The sequence below is a fragment of the Vicugna pacos genome, chromosome 16, assembly GCF_048564905.1.
Source record: "Vicugna pacos chromosome 16, VicPac4, whole genome shotgun sequence".
In the NCBI taxonomy this organism is placed as follows: Eukaryota; Metazoa; Chordata; class Mammalia; order Artiodactyla; family Camelidae; genus Vicugna; species Vicugna pacos.
The window spans coordinates 48,209,356-48,229,714 of NC_133002.1; the positions used below are offsets into that span (position 1 = coordinate 48,209,356).

At 35.6% G+C, this 20,359-nt stretch overlaps 1 protein-coding gene across 1 annotated transcript in view; it reads right to left on the reverse strand.

The window, feature by feature from the left end:
* Positions 1-20,359, reverse strand: part of NSF (N-ethylmaleimide sensitive factor, vesicle fusing ATPase) — a 131,868-nt gene that overhangs the window by 88,505 nt on the left and 23,004 nt on the right. Inside the window, exons 2-8 of the mRNA XM_072939341.1 lie at positions 20,264-20,349; positions 18,080-18,179; positions 15,711-15,750; positions 8,996-9,162; positions 7,681-7,788; positions 7,129-7,204; positions 4,685-4,840 (exon numbers count right to left, since the gene is read on the reverse strand). Of these exons, the coding sequence (XP_072795442.1) occupies positions 4,685-4,840; positions 7,129-7,204; positions 7,681-7,788; positions 8,996-9,162; positions 15,711-15,750; positions 18,080-18,179; positions 20,264-20,349 (733 nt within the window). The remainder of the gene's footprint in view (positions 1-4,684; positions 4,841-7,128; positions 7,205-7,680; positions 7,789-8,995; positions 9,163-15,710; positions 15,751-18,079; positions 18,180-20,263; positions 20,350-20,359) is intronic.

The window sequence follows — 20,359 nt, forward strand, 5'->3', positions numbered from 1 at the left end:
TTCTTCAGTTTCTAAAAAGGCCCCCACAGTATTTTTTCAGGGTGTCTTCTTTAATCTCTAAATCCTGCTCTAGAGGTTTTGGAAATCACATGGTCATAAGCCATTTTCTTCTTCTAATTAAAAGAAAAGAAAAGAAAAATTCCCCAACCTGAAGTTAGAATTAGTAAATTATTACATTCTTTATATTCAAGCATTATCTATAAGTACTTTGTGGAAAAGCAGAAGGTGGAAGTTTTTGCATCTCTAACTAGTGGGCAATTGCTTTCTTTTCCTTTCCTAATAAATTACAAGCAGACTTGAACAGATGTCAGGTTGGCATTCAAAATCTAAAATATAGCTGAAAAGCAAGTTATGACTAATACAAGGAGAAAAGATGAATGTCAGAAAGCTTCATTTTTTTTTTTCTTCTTTTTTTCAAATTTCAGATAAGCTCTTTAGCCTTAGGGTTCCTTTTACAGAGCCCTGGAGTTCGGCTAGATGTCTTAACCCCCATTTAAATTGCAATCTCTCCTCATGAGTGGGGGTGTGAAAATGCATTTTAAAAGTGTCAGTGTTTATGTTAATCTTAGCAAGAACTCCCTCTCTCCCAAATGTGGCATGTACAAAACCTTAGCGCCCTTTCTTCCGCTGTATTTTATTTGCACTGTTCTTAGCATGTGAAAGATGTCTGCATGTGACTGAAAGGCTCCTTATCTTCTCAGCAGCTCTACTTCGGAGTGTAACTGCAGTTTCACTTGTGATATCGGAAAAGAGTTGCTTTCCTCTAGAATTTCAGAAGAAACCTTAAAAATACAGGTTGAAAATGGGCTTAGAGAGGGAAGCATAGAAAAAGGGACCAAAAAGAACACAGTCTTAGTTTCAAAGAAAGGAGGCAGAGGACCGTAACCAGTAGCTTTCCTCCGCACCCGGCAGCCTGGACGCCTGCTAGGTATCGGTCCACCCAAAGGCAGGGTGAGGCCTGAGGCCTCAAGTCCCTACACCCTTTTCCTTCTAGCTCTAAAACGGGTAACTTCTGCCAAAGCCCCTTTCCTTGGATACATGTGAACCTGGTCCTAAAATGACATTAACAGACGGTAATTCTTTAATAATGATTCCACTGTCCTTTGAAAAGGATTTGTTGCTGTTGTTTTTGCTCTGACATTTACAGTTTAGATGTAATTGCCAGGGATGCCGGAAAAAATGAAGTTTCTTTGTAGAAACTCTACCTTTTCCAACAAAAGAGCTGTAATAAGAACTGAGGTAATCAATCAATCATTTATCCAGAGACTCTCACCAAACTGCAGGCAAGGGGATCAATGTGGTAAATGTCTGAATGGGAGTATTATGTATATTCGGCTGACACCCAAGTATGCACAAGGACTGCTGAGTTTATTCACCGATTCTTCCACATGCTGGTTTTTGATGCCCACAGTTCTATCCTGGAACCCAAAAGGTGCTTCTGGTATCCCACAGAGTAAGGATTTAAGGTCTTTCCTAACCAAACAGGTTCCATGGTGGCGGGTGGAGGGCATTCTAACTAAACAGCTGTTGGGAATCTGCTAAGTGCAAGGTACAGGTCTAGTTTTCTTTGGTAATGCTTTCAAGGAAGAGCCACCCCGTGTGGGTCTGGGTGAGTCCAACTGCTCCAGACCAGGATAAAGTAAATAGTTATACAGATTGAAACAACAACAAAAGTCTAAACTGATATTCCCCCAAAGTAATCCCTTTTCCCACTTCTACATGTGACCTTTCTTCATTGTCTGTAGGGCTGAATGTGACTTCTTTTCCCCTTTAAGGCCTTCCTTGATTTTAATTCTATGAAAATATAGTAGCAAGAACAGGAAGGTGTATACTATACACTTGAAAGTACTTCAAGAGAGAAACTAACATTTGGAAACTCTAGGACACTTTATTTCATGTGTATTACCTTGTCTGATCCCTAATTTTTCTGTATAATTGTGTACCTCTGGTTCTTTAGTCTTCCTACATCTTGGTGGCAACATTCTGTATATATCTAAACTATATTTGCAATTTTGAAATGCAACATGAAGTTTTACAAGCAAAAGGAAAGAACTGTATTACCTACAAGCATAATTATCAGTCTCATAAACACAATGACAGAAGAGAATTCTAAATTTATCACTTTGTGAACTTGCAACTTTGATATATAGGCAAAAAAGTCCATTTAGTTAAGATTCCTGTTTACAAAGCAGACATAACTCTAGACTCCATGGTAAAGACAATGATTTGGTCTCAAGCCAAAAGTAAAAATGTTCTCTGCTTAAAACAAAACAGCCCCATAACCTACATAAATTATTCTTTTCTAATCACTATTTTTTTCCCACCTGAATTGATTTAACCTATCATACCCAGTGTCCAATGAGATCCTACTAACATACAGGTTTATTTATTTAATTAACAAAGTGTGAGGAAAAGTTTCAGCCAATTTTGTTCCCACATGGCACGGTAAAAGAACATAGAGTATATATAAAGAGGACCCATGCAATGTTATTTTATATTCTACTTAATGTAGCAATTTGTACTTTTATATACCTTTACCAAAGCCTAGTGAGAACTTTATAACCATACTGTACTTAGAGTGCAATGAAGTATTCTACTATGTAATTCCCCCGAAATTCAAAGGAAAAAAGAAGCCTCCAATGGAAAATAAGGAATGACACGTGCACAGCAAGAGAATTATTTTTCAGCCATTTACCATAAAAAAGTAGCATAAGGACACCGAATCTTCCTTCAAAATAAAAAAAGTCTTCCAATTCAGCTGAAAAGCCAAAGTACCTTTAGACTTACTGTCTCTTAAATCATACTGGTAACACGTTTCTTGATGGCAAAACGCCATAAAGAGAAAAAATACTTTAAAAAAAGAACTCATTTATGCCTAACTAAATCAGTGTAAAAATATTAGAAAAATAAATCCATAAAAAAGGTTCTGGATAATAGTACTCACAAACAAAACGGAAATAAATGGCCCTTCGTCAAAAAGCACATTAACAACAACAAAAAGCATACTGTATAATTCAACTAATTTCCACGTGGATGCAGAAACAGATTAAATTCACTCAGAAATCCCAAATTTGTTCTGATTGAACTTCAAACTCTTCAACAATTGTCAAAATCACAAGCTGACTGAAATGAGTTTATTCTTTTATGCATTATTTTCTCAGCCTCATACAGAGGCCCTAATGAGCAGGGTTTGGATAATGTACAAAAAGGAAACTAGTATCTGAATAATTGAATCCTCAATAGCTTCTAAGCCATGAGAAAAATATTTATAATATAAAGATATAACTTACAGAAGCAGTTATTTTTCTCCTTACTGGCTGGAGAGTATACACGTTCAAGGAAACATTAGACTCGTTCTGCACAGGGCTGAGTCTTTAAAACTAATAAAAATATTCCACAAGAATAACTCAGAATATTTGGAATCACCCTGTTCTCTCAGCTTGTACCCAAAATATATTTAAACAATATTTCCATTTCTTGATTAAAAAGCTTTATGGACTTTTTGTGCCTCAAAATACATATTACCAAGACAGTGAACAACTACATTTTTTACTATTTTCCAAATTAAAATTCTGTTTTTTATGGACTTGGCCTTTGTATCTTTTAGATAAAAAAAAGCATGTTATTGCCATTTCAAGGCGTTTAAAACTCAGGTGATGAGGGTCTCTGTCATTTTCTCTTAATCCAATTCCAAACTCGACCTTTAGCAGTGAACAGGTGTGTGCTGCGCCTGTAATTCATCAGAGTGAGCGCCCAGGCAGAAAAGCTACCAACAATAGAGGCTGACAGAACCAAGCACTTAGTGCCTAGAAAGTAGTTCTCATCCCCACCATGAGGAATAAATTTACTTTTATCTCCCAGTAGCAATTTAAAGATAAAGGATGATGGAGGTGAGGGGAGTAGTATATTTGTATTCCCTCCACTTTTTTTGGATACTGTTTTTAATACTAATAGTCTGGCAGAGGCTGTTATGTTATAAATTCCTTTCTCAGATATTCCGCTGCTCACATTCCAACCCAACCTATGATATGGATATGAAAACAGTCATGACAGCATTTCCACTAGGGCAAATAAAACCATTTCACACACAGATAAATTAAATAAACCTTCAAGAAAAAGGTGATAAATGACTAGTGCATTTCTTTGTATGCAATATGGAAATTCCAATGTATATCCTGCATTTGTCCTTTTGGACAAATTTAAAACATGCCAAATATCCATTTACTAGGTATGAAGATGTACTAACTGCGTAATACAACAGTAAAATAAAAAGAAGCAACAGCTAATTTTAGAACAATGCCTGCAGTCTAATAGATACTGACTATTCAGCAGGATAAATCTGACCCACAGTGAATCTTTAGAGTCAGGTGAAATTTCTAAATACGCCGTATAAAAAAATCATAAATAAATTTTAAAAATGTAATTTCTAAATATGTTCTATAGGAAAAACATACTTGAATAAATAAATAAGACAGAGCAACCACAAATAAAATTAAAATGTAACTTTAAAAGTTCTAATACTTCAAAAAAATTTTTAGAAAACTTTTTTTTTAAGAAGTTTAAACAGAAAAATACTTTGACAGGTCTGAAAAATAATTTCTAAACATTATTGAAAACAGACTTCATCACATCCTTTTTTTTAAACAATACAAGATTTTAATCAAATTTCCCTTTTAAAACTCACCCATCTGTTCCACAATCTCTGGAGGAAATACTCGGGAAGCAAATGCTCGTCGAAAAATATCTGAAAATTCCTTGTCCAGACCTCCTATTCCCATTTTTTCAAAGTTCCAGTCAGGATTGATGATAGACTGGCGATTCTCCTTGGTTTTGGCTTTGCCTGTGTCAAACAAAGATAATCAAGTGGGACAAGAACTTCATCACTAAGGGTAAAAAGACAACTCCCTGAGCATCCTCAGTGAACAGAGAAGCTACCCTTATCCAAAGATGGACAACATGTTCTCAGCTGATTTTCTAATAAGGATGAGTTTTACTATGTTCACTACTTGTCTCATCTCCATTTAGGGTCAGTGAAACACTTTCAAAGTGACTAGCTCAACTCATGCTTACAGTCCATTTGTAATCAATCCATGGAGTTTGGTCTTAACCTCTAATCCTAACCAAGTTAACTAACTTGGTTGATTAGAAGGAGTATTATGGGCATAACCTGATGAAGACAACACTTGCTGCCAGAAATGCAACTGAAATCTAGCAGTCCCTCAAGGTTCCTGAGGCAAGGTTTAAAAATACATATATTCATCTAGACTAAGCTTATAATTGGGACTATAACCCTTCAGCCTGAAGCACTAAGTCTGATGTCTTATTTTCTTTTTACTCATTTGCACACAAAAGTCTAAAATCATCCTAAAGTCATTAATGATTTCAAAATTCATGTTTTCAAATTCATTGGCAAAGATGAAAATGATCTAACTTAAATGTCATAGTGCCCCCTAAAGTAATTCAAGAGAACCACATTCACTATCTCAAGCACAAAGAATAAAAATGCCTTGGTATATTCTACTACAAGCAAAAAAAAGAAAGTAATAAAGTAATTTTTTTTAATTAGGGAAGAAAAGGTCACATTAGAAAAAGTTTATCCTAGGTGGTAATTTTATGGTTAAGAGTTTTCGAGACATTTCCCTTAAGAAGTTACAAAAATTTTTTTCTTACACTCTACTGCCCTCTCGTGGCCAAATTTACTGCACACTAAATCCCTACACAATTTTATTTTCCAAATGGAAAAAAAAAAAAAAACTATCACACGTTTGCATGTATTACTTGGAAATATCCACACTGTATGAGAGTCATGTAACTTTCTTGGGATAATACGCCTTAACAAAAATGTGTATACAATATAATATACAAAGAAATCACTTCAGAAATGTATTAGATCAATAATAGGAGATTATGATATATCTTACATCCATAAAATATATACAGTGATTAAATTATATTGTAAAGTTTATTTCTTAAGATGCTTGAAATATGTTAAGCAAAAGAAACAAGTTATAAAACAGTACAAATTACAATCAGATTTTTAAATTTAGGTTGTGTGAGTTGTTTTTGAGTGTCTATCCAAATTTTATAAAATATTTTATTTTATAATTAAGGAAAAACAAGGGAGGAATGATAATTTATGGATCAAGAAAAAAGGCTACACATTAGATGTTAAATAACTTTGGATATAATGGTGTGCAACCATTGAAAATCCTCTGCCTTGTTACTAGAGTAGACACCAACATAGTTAAAGCAGCCAAAAATAAGAATTACCATACAGTTAATGGCATCATTGTTCTGATGAGTTACTATTTTTAGAGACCAATCTGCATTATTTTAAAATAACAAGAGTAGGGCTAACGTGCGGGAGTAGGACTGAACTCTGAATCTGTTGGAAGATTCTCTTTAACCTGCACCTTCATCATTTAACTCAATCACCAACTGAAGTGATGTTCTTATCACATTTAACACACAACCAGCCGAGGGACATTCTACAACATAACTGACCAGTTCTCAAGGTTGTGAAAGACAGTGAAAGTCTGAGGAACTGTCAGAGACAAGAAAGCATGGAGACTAAACCACTGAACACGATGTGGGATCCTGAGTCAGATCCTGGAACAGAAAAAGCCCATGGTGGAAAAAATGGGTGAAATCCAAATCAAGTCTGTAGTTTAGTTAGCAGCAATGTAACCATGTTAATTTAGTTTTGGCAACTGTACTATTGTTATTTTAGATGTAACTTCAGAGGAGGCTGGTGAAGGGTACACACGAACTTTCTAAACTATTTTTTTGTAAATCTTCTGTAAAGCTGAATTTACATCTCAATATTAAAAGTTTAAAAATTAATTTTATCTGCAGCTTTCCCCTTATTTTTAGTGTAGTTACTGGGAAATTAAAAATGATATATGTGGCTCATGTTACTTTTTTTTTTTTTAGACAATGCTGATCTAGTAAAGGTTTACAATTTTTTTCTACATCAGCACATCTGACAGATATAAAATACTCCACAATTCTGTGATAAGCCTTCCCGAGAGGTGTCCCTATTCACTTGAAAATCACTGTAGCTGAGTCACATACAATACAGTGACAGTCCCACTTTATTCAGAATCTTCTAAAAGCTGTAAATCTTACCAATAAGATTGAGTGATGAATTTTCTGCTTTTTCAAAAGCAACTTGACTGTTTCCAACAACCAGTCCTACTTCAATCTATAGAGAAAGACAATAATTAGTAGTTAGTCTAATAGCAGACTTCTGGACTTTTCAAAGCAAGGTTTCCAAAAACAAAGGGGAAATGAGGTCTCTCTGAGCAAAGCAAATTTTCTAAACTATCAGCTAAGTTACATTTACTTTTAACATAACTACCTTCTACTATTCCTACTTCATTTCAATGCATATATCTTTCGATAATACCTGTCTTATTATTATTATTCATTTACAACAAATATCACCACATCAACCAGGATTACATTTACAAATTTCAAATTGGTATTAGATCTGTAAATAAGTATATTTTGCACTATATTCTAATAACTATGCTGGATAGAAAAGCAATTTTTTTCTCTCTCCTATGTTAAAAGAAAGAGTATGTAACATGAAAGAAATCACCAAGGAAGAGAATAGCTGGGAAAATTAGATGAATTTGCACAATACACATCATAAAGGTTATTAGAAATTAAACATACCTTCTGTCTTTTACCTGTCGCAGGCTCTCCCTTCAGGATGCTAGGATCCATGGCTTCAATGTCCTTTACCAGTAAGCCAAAAAGTTTTTCATTGAAGCTAAACACAAGCTATGTAGAAAGTAAGGGGGAGGGAGGGAAATCACTTCATGACATGATAGATTGATTTTCACATCATCACCAGTGCTTTCCAAATGCAGGCAAGCAGCTTTCTCCTATGCATCCCTCTCAAATCTTCCCAGGCAAACCAGCCAATGAGAAGAAAAGGAACTAACATTTACTGAGTATTTGCTAGGTACCAAACTCTACAGGAAGTGGGAAGAATGGCATCATGACACTTTTGCAGATCTCTTTAATGTCTTGCTTAATGGAAGACTGCTGGCCCCTCATGTCTGCTTCAGCAGTCAACGTGCTATGCTAGCACGTATCACGTAGTCTGCATAACTCCACCGTACTATGCTTGTGACAGAATAAGAGGAAAAGGGCACATAACATCTTGATATTATTATAAAAATAGTTTTGACTTCACAAACCCCTCAAAGGGCCTCAGGGACCCCTAGGGGTCTCTGGATCACACTTTGAGAACAGCCGCTAGGAAGCTATGGTAGGAGGAAGGAGGTAGGCATGATTAAGATAAGTCACAGAGGAAGAGCAAAGGTAAGTAAGGTCAAAAAAGCAACGATTATGTGTACAAACAAACAGCAATTTATGAACCCATACATTTTTTAAAGTAAAATTTAAAAAATTTTAAAAGAACAGAATTTCTTCCTAGGAGGTTAAACAACATATTAACTGAAGTCCAAAAGGGAGCAACATAAACAATATTTTCAAGAAAAAATCTGAAATTTCAAAAGTTCCATGAAAAAAGCTGAATATATGAGTGTGTGTGTTTGTGTGTACATATATATATAATTTTCTTAAGATTCTCAAAGAAGTTCATACCCAAAAAAGTTAAGAATTACTTTTCTATACAAATTTGTCAGTAAAAGAGACATCTAGAGACAAAATAAATGTCCCACAATAAAAAGGAAGAAATTTGAGACACGAATGTCTGCAGTGTTACCGACTATGCAGAGAGAAACGCTGCTGTGATTATGTGTGACACTGCAACCTAAAAGCTACTTTGGAATTACTCTGAACAGCCTGCTAGAGGTTCAGCAAATAATACCACCCTCACTTTTTAATCACTCATCTTAGATATACCTATTCATATGCAAAGTTCTTCTCAGGTTTTAAAAGTCGAATTACCTTCAGACAACCGAGGAGATCAGAACGCGTCTATGCCTTGAGGAAAGAAATGAAGGAGAGGTGAACCCACCTGCTGCCCCACCGAGAAGGCCTGGTTGTTGAACTGCTGAATGAACTCTGCCGCCATCTTATCGGTGTCATAAGGGTTGGAGTCAATGCTTTTTTTCTGCAGGAAGTCAATCTCGATGGTCATCGTGCCGATACACTGTTTGGCTTTGTCAAATGTATATAAGGACACTAGGGGAAAAAAAGAGGTATTTTAAAAATCACAGGGACACCAGATACTTGCTGTGTTTCAAGTAACTAAGTTTCACATAAATGAATCATAACAGAACTTGACCAAAAGGGGCCTTCACTGGAGGGACACGTAGGCCCAGATTTTAAAAATAACATAGGCATAGATTTATTAAAATAATAGATTTAAAAAAATTACCACTAGAGGTGTTCTTTCCCTCTGAATTAATTAGAACATATTGAACAGAGCTCTCCTCTACTTTTACCCCTCACCTGACTCTTTGGGGATAATCACAGCCCTCCCCACAGAGGCTCTGCATCTCCCTCCTTCTCATTAAACAGAGGACAGAATGACAGTATGGGAGGTCCCAGAGGAGTTGGCATAGCATTGCTGTTTCCAAACAAGATTTCTGTTTGACACAAGGAAGAGCTAAAGTGAGAGGACTTTAGTACGGGGACTCTTTTGCCTTAACAGATTAGAATGTAAGTCCAAAAAAAAAAAAAGGCTTGAGAAAAAAAAAATGTTTAGTAGAAGGATTTGCTCCAGAGCAACTTAAGAGTTTGACATTTCTTTTTTAATACTACAAAAATATTTACTGAGCACCTATGATATCCAGGGACTGACAGTAAGTTCTACACGTACAATAGGAAAAAGATCGTGTTTTTATCCCATCTTTATATTGCTTATTATATTAATGAACTGTTTAAATGAAACAGCAGCAGCAAAACCCCCACAGTCTCCATGCTAACAACAAAAAAGGTAAAAACAAAGGGACTCTGGAGTCTGTATTTCAATAGATTTTGTTAGTAACTAGAAGAGTCTAAAATCATGTAGCTCTCTGTGCTTTGATTTGTCACATCTGTAAAACAAGAAGACTGGACTAGATAAATACTTACGACCCTTCTATATTTTAATTCTGCTCTAAACTTACATTGTACAGTCTAGCCACTTGAGTTATGTCCAAGGACTCTCTGTAAATTCTTTCCTAAGCAACAGAGCTTAGCTGTTTCCTCACATAATGAAGATATTTATAGGATGAAATATTTATAGGATAAAAATGGGTAAGTTGATTCAGTAATTCCATTTCCAGATGTCTGTCTCAGAAAGACTCTTGAACATTGCCTACAAAGATATCTATAGGACGGATCATTGCAGCATTATGTACAATAGTTAAACATGTAAAAAATGCTGATCTGTAGGGAAATTATAAATAAAATGTGGCATATTCACAATGTGGAATAATGTACAGCAATTAAAATTAAAACTTGATGTATATTTAATAGATGGATGGCCCATCAAAACATAATATTGAATGAAAAAAGTATACTTCAGAAAGATTTGTACAGTATGGTATCACTCTGTGCATTAAAGACTCCAAAGCAATTCCATAATGTCATAATGCATATATACAGATATATGCATATGTATGTGAATGTGTGTATATATACATACATACGTGTATATATGTGTATGAATCATCCTTTTATCAAGAAATTTGAATAAGCTTATTAAAATATAATCATTACTGACTATACTTTTCAAATGCATTTTAATTTAAGGTCAATGTTCCCAATTAGGAAAGACCAAGCTGTTACAACAATTTTCAAATGCTAGGGCAGTACCATGGACAGTCTCACAGGCAGCACCATGGTCAGCACCATGATCAGCACCATGATCAGCCCCAAAGGGGCAGATACCCTGAAGGTTTTAACCAGAAGCAAAGGGCCAGAAGGCTGAGAATGTTTTCTTATTTTATGACTAATAGTAATTTAATGTCAAAGACTAATAAAAATATTTTTATAAGCAAACAAAATTATAACCAATGCTTTGAATACACAGACATTACAAAGACAGGTAATGGTTCAAAAATGTGTTGATTGAACATCAGTCTTGAATACTTAAAATACGGCATTTCCAGATGGAGAGAAGACTAAATGATTCTTCCAGAAGACTTCCTCAGACTAAAGTCACTGACTTGACAAAAAATTCTCGCCTTACACACAGAACTCCTGTTCCAGAATCTTTGAATTAGCGTTCTCCTTCGTACCAAACCTCCTATCCTATCTTTGCCTACATCTGTACTTGTACTGAGCCAGCTGTCTACCTTTATGGCTACATCATGACATCACTCAGGACCCCAAACCCTGCCTGGTCTCAAGCTTACTCCACCTAGTCCTGCCTGAACACTTGGTTTCATAGTTTTGTGCATTAGGTCTGTTTGATTTGCCTTTTAAAGAACTGACTCTACATTCAAGATAAGCATTTCTGGTAGCAGGAGAATGCTTTAAATATAACTTAAGCCACAAAACAAACTGCTCATCTCAGCAAGATTTATAACCTTGAATTTTCACAACAGAATTTATCTACATTAAAAGTTAAATTTAAGCATACTCTGTATTTACAAAAGTTTTAAGGAAATTAGAAACCTAAGCTACATACACACCTATGTTCTCATTAGATTTAACAAGTGTTCATTTTTATTCCTGCCAGTGCCTACACATAGGGAACCCTGGCTTCACGCACTGACCTACTTCCCTTTGGTGCTGAACTCCTCCACTGTCTCATTTTCTCACTATGCTTCAGGTGAGGGGGCGACAGTTAAGGGAATCACTTATGTCAGTGTTTCCCAAAATGTGGCTGATAAGAACTACTTAAGGGTGATTGTTAAAAACACAGATCTGTGAATCAGACTCCCCAGGGGAGGGGCCTGGGAATCTTTCTTTAAAAAAACAAACTCCCCAGGTGTTTTTCTCAGACAACTTTGGAAAGCACTAATTATGCAATCTTCTCTACCAGCTACCTATATCTAAAGTAATTTCGTTTATTTTTCATCCCCAACCAAAAAGTTTTAGCCCTCATCCTACTTCTACAAAAGAAAAGGCCAAATAAAGATAATCCCAATATTTAAGTTCCCTCTAACTCAGAAAAAAAGAAGTGTAAGTTGTCCTATTCCTACACAAGGAATAGGATATTCTCTCCTACCACTTCATCAACTTCTCTTCTCAGGCACCTTCACTGCAGACACACTAGCAGTGTGTTCCAGGCAACTGCTTTAAAAATTTGTCTTCTTTCAACCAGATCAAAGTTACTATATCTTTGACTATCTTCAAAAGCATTGGATCTAGAGGATCTAAACATTGCCCATGGGAACAAGGAGAACAAATAATGCCACTTGTAGTCCACATCTCCAGCATTACTACAAGACAGAGAATACATGAAACTCAAATACTTGAAGAGAAGTATGTAACTAAATTAGACTGAGCTCCCAATGTGGGAAAAAGAAAGAAAGGAGAGCAGGACACAAACAAAATCACCCCTCAAAGTGGAAGTACACCACCAAAAGCCAAAGCATTACACATAGGTTTGGGACTTGGTAATCCATGACTCTAGGTACAGGGAAAAGACCTGAAAGTAAGTAGGACTGCAAGTGGCAGCATCAAAGAATCACTGGAAAGAATCAGACAAAGAGAGAAGGGAAGGCGTCCTTAGAGATGCGGTAGTGAAGGAAAGAAGGTAGTAAGAGAGGAAAACTAAGGATCTTGCAGAAACAAAAGAGAAATGAGCCATGTCAACCAACTTCTCTATCTCTCCCTCCAGCTCATCATTATTACTTACTAAAGAAACTGCACTTCTCTATACTGACAGAAAGGAATGCTCTTGGACAAATGATTCTGTCTACAAAATCACGAGAAATAGAAAACAACAACTCCACCAAGTTACTGAAAGGAATACATAACAAGTAACAAAATATTGCAGCATTTCAGCTGAAGTGTCTTCCTCCAACAGATAAACCATGAAATAGAAAATATATATAACATAATAACACTTTAAACTAAATTAAGAATCCTCAAACAAGTATTTAGACACACAACAAAACATCTGAAATCAGAAGATTAAAAACTAGTAACAGAAATAGACAAATAAAGTAAATGCAATGACAGTTTATTGAATGCAGGAAAAAAACTGAAGGAAAAGACAAACTATTCAGGAGTGAGCAATAAATTATGAAGTGCCCATGGGAGAATACATTCAAATTAATATTTTTTAATTAAAAAATTTAAATTAATATTTAATAAGAGGCAGTGAAGAAAGACAGGAAAACAATCAAGAAAATAAAAATGAGATAAAGAATTTTAAAAGAACAAAGAGAAAGTAATTAAAATGGAAGACAGGCAGAGAAGGTCTGAAATACATATAACTGGAGTGCCTGAGAAGAAAATCAAAACAAGTGGACCAGAACTAACATTCAAAGACCATAGTCCAAGAAAAACTTTTAGAAAGAGAGAAAACTTAAATCTACATATTGAAACAAACCATCGTATACCTGGGTGTTGACCCAGAATGAGTAATTCCAAGAAATATCCTAATAAGGATATTAGGCTTTAAAGATAGAAAAATCCTCAGGGCTCCCAGCCAGAAAAATCAAGTTACTTATAAAGGTACGAAAATTAGACTGGCATCAAACTTCAAGAGTTTCATACAAAGCAAGGCTATTGTATGAAAAGAATATTCAAGAAATTCAAGGAAAGAAAACAAGCCGAGAATTTTATATCCAGCCAAGCTGTCCTTGAAATATCAAAGATACAGAAACATAGTGTGAATATACAAGAACTTAGGAAACACTGTACATCTACACTTCCTGGAGGAATCTACTAGAAGACAGGTTATACACAAACAAGTAGAAAATGGCAAAAGGACTGATCATGATCATTTGAGAGACTTAATTGTAGAGTGGAGACTAAAACAAGTGTGGGGTCATATGTGGAAGAACTGCATGTAAATATCATGCTCTGACGACACACAAAGAAAGCAATTAACATGTACAGCATGGTGACTATAGTTAGTAATATTGTACTGCATAATTGAAGGTTGCTAAGAGAGATCTCACAGGTTCTCATCACAAGAAAAAAACACTTTCTGTAACTACCTGTGGTGACAGATGTTAACTAGACTTATTGTGGTGATCATTTCACAATGTGTTTAATATTTGTATATCAAATAATTATGTTGTACACGTGAAACTAATATAATGTTACATGTCAATTATTACTCAATTTAAAAAAAATTGCTTCTTCCACTAAAAAAAGATTTAAAGCTTGAAAGGAAAAAAGAAAGCAATAACAAAATGGGAGGAGAAAGGGGAAGGCAGAATATGATGATTAGCTGTTGTATAGGTAATAGATGAGAGTCAAAGAATATCATTTAAAACTGACAGGATGAATTTTTTTAAAAGGTTAAATAAGAAAAAAAAGGAGTACTAAGGGCACTAAGAGAGGTATAAACGCAGATGTAAACACTAAAATGAAAATGCAATCATTCCTAAATACTAGTATAAAGTTTTGTCCAACTATTTTATTTTTTTAATCTTTATTTTTTACTTTTTTCACCCACCTTTCTGGGGAGGAGGTAATTAGTTTATTCATTTTTTTAATGGAGGTACTGGGGACTGAACCCAGAACTTCAGGTATAGTAGTCATGCACTCTACCACTAAGCTATACCCTCACCCCTCCCCCAACTTTTTTTAATTAAAAAAAAATTCTGGGGTCGGGGGTTAATTAGGTTTATTTATTTATTTTAGTAGAGATACTGGGGATTGAACCCAGGACCTCCTGCATGCTTAAAATTTTAAAAATAGCAAGGAAGATACACCACATAGAGAAATACAATTAAAACATAAAGTGATGGAATTGTGATCAAATATAGCAGTATAACTGTGAATTCAACAACTGTGAATGGGCTTAATTAATCTATTAAAAGAAAGATTTTCAAATTAGCTCATAAAGCAAAACCCAACTCTGTTGCATATAACAGATACAACTAAAACACAGTGGTTTTAAAAGGCTAAAAGTAAAGGTATGGGCAAAGATATAGTAAACAAATTAAAAACAGTAAGAAAGAAGGGATTGTGGTCCTAATATCAAAGCATAATTCAAAACACATTAAATAAGATAAAGGACACTTTATAATGCTAAAAGCCATAATTCATAATAAAAATATAGTGATCATGAATACCAAATAACACAGAAAACTACTATGTAAAGCAGAAACCACAGGAGATACAAGGAAAAATAGAAAGACACCAGTAACAGTAGACTTTAACACAGGACTTTTCTTAAGAGACTTTCCTCCTTGTCTCTATCATGTAATGTTTTCCCCCTACTTCATAATCATTCTCAAAACTCCAGTGCCTGTAAAGATTTCTCTGGCTAATTTTCCAGTCTCCAGTCAATCCATCCACTCCTGTTCTTAGCACTTCTACATACAGCTCCTAATGGTAATATTTGTGCACATATTTACCATGAACATTTTCTGGGAGCTGTGGATATTCCTTTTCCCAATAGGATGCAACTTCTAGGCAGAATAGCAAGTAGATAAAGAGGTAGGTACCATAACTAGTTACTTTCCATTCCCATAGATCTAACCAGTATTATGAATGGGATGAATGTTTAACGACCTGACAACCAGTAACAGAAAATTATACAGATCTCCACAGCTAGGAGAAAATTATAAGGAAAATCTACCTCAGGTAGCTAAAAAAAATATACCTACCTTCTATTTCTTGCCCAATAGAAAGTCCAGCCCATTTTCGCTGTAAAATAGAGAAAAAAAGACACTTAACACCAAATCTATCAAAATTAGAGAAATGAGAAAAAAAGGAATTTCTCTTAACTTCAGGAACACATTCCAAGACCAAAACATGGTGTGCTGTTAAGCGTTGAACTGTGTCCCACAAAAAGACACGTTGAAGTCCTAGCCCTGGCACCTGTGAATGGGACCATATTTGGAAACAGGGTCTTTGCAGGTGATATCAAGTTACGATGAGGTCCTATCGTATTAGGGTAGGCCCTAAGCCAACAGGCCTCCTTATAAGAAAAGAGACACATGGGGAGAAAGTCATGTGACAATGAAGGCAGAGACTGAAGTGATGCATCTACCAGTCAAGGAGCATCAAGGACTGTTGGCAACACCAGAAGCTAAGTATGGAACAGATGTTTCCCTAGGGCCTTCAGAGACCTTGATTTCAGACTTCCAGCCTCCAGAACTGTGAGAGAATAAATTTCTGTTGTTTTAAGCCACCCAGCTTGTGGTACTTTGTTACAGCAGCCCTAGGAAACATATGCTATAGTTTGTTTATATCTGAACATCTATCCCAAAATATATAAAGCTTGCCTTTTTACAGCAAAGCCGGCATCGCTGAGTAGGATGCTCCTTTGCATAATACAAAGCTCCTGAAGGCCTCTGTAGCATGAGATAATATTTCAGAGTTCCAAATACACTGTGGTCAGTTATATTGTTTGATACAGTATCACAAAAAGAAAGATGTTCAATTCATTAAAACTAAATTAAAACTCCTCAGACAATCCACACTGAAACCCAAGCAGGGATTCGTATCGTTAGATGGTCATGACTACTCTTTGTGTACCGGACAAAGGAGTACCAGGTATTTGCAGCCAGACTTTAGCTTCTCTCCAGGTCTTGACTGGTGACAACAGCAAGAATGTACGGAGGCAGGACAGACTGTGTTAGGCAGGAATTCAGGACTGGCTTGGTATAGACTCAAAATGAGGAATTGCTGATAACACTCCAAAGAACAGCAAGAAAAATAATTTTTGGCTGCAAATCAAGTTTGTCTCCTCATCTGAACATCGTGGATTTTGTGGTGGGCGGTTAAAAAGATGCTGCGTTTTGAATACATGCAACAAGTGTTCTCCCTTCCAGCTTTCTCACCACAGGTCACTTCTCCCTCCTCTCCGCCCTTCACCTCTCTCTTCTGTGATACCCCATCCCATTTCTGGCCAACCGGAAATTTAGTAGCACACTGGTCAAGCCCAGACTTTGGGTCACAAAGCAGTCACATTTAGGTTTTGTACTTCAATCCCAAAGGCAGCCTCAAGACAATAATAACTGTACCTATTGTTTGGGGCTGTTGTGAGAAGTAAATGACAAAACACATGCAAAAGTACATAGAACAGCACTTGGTCTACAGTAAATGCTGGGGGAAAACTTTTTTTTAAAGCAGAGAGTCAAGGGGAAATATTCAGAAGCCCCATTTCTGACCACCAGGATCCCAAATATAGCTCTGTAAGAGCTGGCAAATTCTAGAATATCCCAAACCTTTGATCTATAGAAACTAATGTGAAAAGTAGTCCTGATATTAGAGGGGCATCTAAACAGAGAAAAGAGGAATAGTGAGTGAAGATTTCCCATAATTTTTGAGGGATTCAAGAGATTTTAATAGTTCCCTAATGAGTGTTTGATCTCTTTCCCTAAACCTCCAGGGGTGGGGACAGAAGTCAATGCTTATTAGCATAATACAATGAGGTGGGGCTGCATTTGCATTGTTCAGGACAGGGGACCAGCAGGATGAGAAAGACGACAAGGGAGGAAAAGATACAGACTGGAACTTGTGATGCTCTTACATTATGTATTATGTGCCTGCAACAGTGCTAGGCAATTTCCCCTACACAGAACCCAGCAACAGTTATAAATGTAACCAAAATCCTTCCATTCATTATGGAAGCCCAGCAAGTTAGGTTGTAATTTGAGATAACAACTACTCATATCATTTTCTTTAACATCATTGCATTTTAAAGTCACTATTATTAGATGTTAATTTTACAAATAAATGCTGTTTTTATATGTTTTCTTTTGCACTGCAAGCTAACATTAAAATAATTTGACTCTTTATCCTATAGCTAACTGATATCACTGAATTTTTTTAAATTGGGGGCAAAAATCAAGGCAATAAAAGACTGACAGAGTAAAAACTGGCAACTAAAAGTAAATCTTTAGATAACACCTAGATGGTTTTCTTCAATATAAATCATTATACAGTTATAGGATGATGCCTGCTTTAAATGAATTGATTCTTCCAAGACTTCCAAGAACAGAAGAGAATAAATTCACATCTGAGTTACCTGAGGTAAGCTGAATGCGATGCTCCCTGGAACCACAGATGGGTGGGTCCTCAGTGTAAATGTGTACCTGTGGTTGGGGGAGGTCCTCACAACCACATGCCTAGAAGACAGAAACACAGCCAGTATTCCATGTCAAAGGACATAAAGAACATCAATTCCAAATGTGTTCATTTCCAACAACTGTCGCTTGATGAGTATCAGGTGGAAACACGGCATTCTATGAGTCCTGAACAAACAGGACCACAAATTTCATTTCCAAAAAGTGTCACCAGTTCAAAATGTTTTCCAGGCATAAGGACCACCTTGGGCCAAACAGACATTAAGCAGAATCAGGACTAAGTTCAAGGAGTAGATACCATCCACAACATCGAACTCATGACACTTCCAGTTTATGTAAAACTGAAGACAGTGATTTAGAATCCTTGTTAGCAAGTAAAAAGTAAGATGAATTCCCTCTTCTGAGAATTATTTCATATCCTAACTAGAATAAAGGAAGGAGGACCAAAGAGAGAAGAGCCAGGATATAGAAGTCAAAAAAAGTTAGTTTTTAGGATTATTCAATAAATCTCTTTCCAGATTCCCAAAACAGCTTGAAACAACAGCCTATAAAATTTAAAAGGTGGTAAAAATAAAAAATTTTCACAGAATACATCAGCTTTCATACCGATATCAGTATTTACTATTTCAAAGCATTTTTCTGCTAATTCATCCTGTTCGGACATTACCTATAAACAGATGAAATAAAGTTATTTCATGATAATCTCCTACACTAAGAAACTACCAAGGACCATGTATGAGAGAGAAGCTTCAAACTGTTACAACAGCACTATCTTTTTAAAAATTATCTTTTAGAATGCTATAATTTTAAAAATATTAAATTTTAAAAAATTTTAAAATATTATACATATCATTTTGTCAGCAGAACATAAGTTTCTTGTATCTGCTATATTTTAAGTAACCCATCACGAATACCATGAACATCTGACATGTAAAAGAATTCCATAAACAAATTCTCACAGTGATCATCTATACTCCAGTTTACATGTAGAAAGCTTTGTGTTCAACTTAGTATCATAGAATTTTTAGGACTGGAAACAATGTTAATACAATCATGCAGTATAGACCTTTACTCTAAGCTGGAAGCCACAGATAATTAGCAATTCTAACTGTGAAACGTGATTTCTCAGATAGCTTTAAAAACAGAAAAAGGCTCAGTTAAAATCCTGACTCCTTGTTCCTTATTTCATCCAGTCTGCCTTCTGGTACAGCCCCTTCCTGCCCTTCTTTCTTCCAACATCAGAAGCATATGGATGGCACTGAACTTCATAGCAGGGTATTTAGAAGTTCTGGCAGTGGGTGAAGTGAATCAGTTAAAATAAGTGACAGTGAAAAATGCTTGTAAAGATTCTATGATTGCTATGCATCTTCCAATTTTCATATTTCCTGGATTATCATAGTGATAATGATCAAAATAGCTAATACGTATTGAGGACTTATTAATGTGGTAGGCACTGTTTTTTTGTTTTTTGTTTTCTAATATTTTATGTATGTATTATTTAATTATTTTATTTTGGTTGAGGGGAGGTAATTAGGTTTGTTTATTTTTAGAGGAGGTACTGGGGGGGACTGAACCCAGGATCTCATGTATGCTAAGCATGCACTCTACCTCTTGGGCTATACCCTCCCCCTGGTAGGCACTGTTCTAAGTGCTTTACTTGTAACTCAATATCCACAACTACCTTGAGGAAGATATTATCATCCCCATTTTACAGATCAGGACACTGAGGCACAGTCAGGGTAAATAACTTATCCACAGTCACCCAGTTTGTAACTGGCAGAATCAGGATCCAAACTGAGACAATCTGACTCCAGAGCCAAAAACCTAATGACTACACTATACATGATTCATACAATTTTAGCAGTATGTTTAATTCTGCTAAGAAAAATCGATGGAAAAATAAAGTTATATTTAAAAAACTATGTATGATTTAGAAAACATTATATTTATCAAAATTTGACACAGTAAAATCAAACATATAGCTCCTTCTCATCTCTTCCATTTTCCAATTCAGCAAGGGGAATAAAAAAAAAAATTATCCTCAAATGTTTCCAGAGAAAATAAGGACTCTCTAGAAGTTTCTAAAATACCACTTAGCAGGTCAGAAAACAAAGCGAGATACTCACTGGCCAGACTGGAAATCCTTTTCATTCACAACTGCACAGTTAGTTAAAGATAATTCATCTGTAGGACATCTTGCGGCTTGCATACTCTGTAAGAAT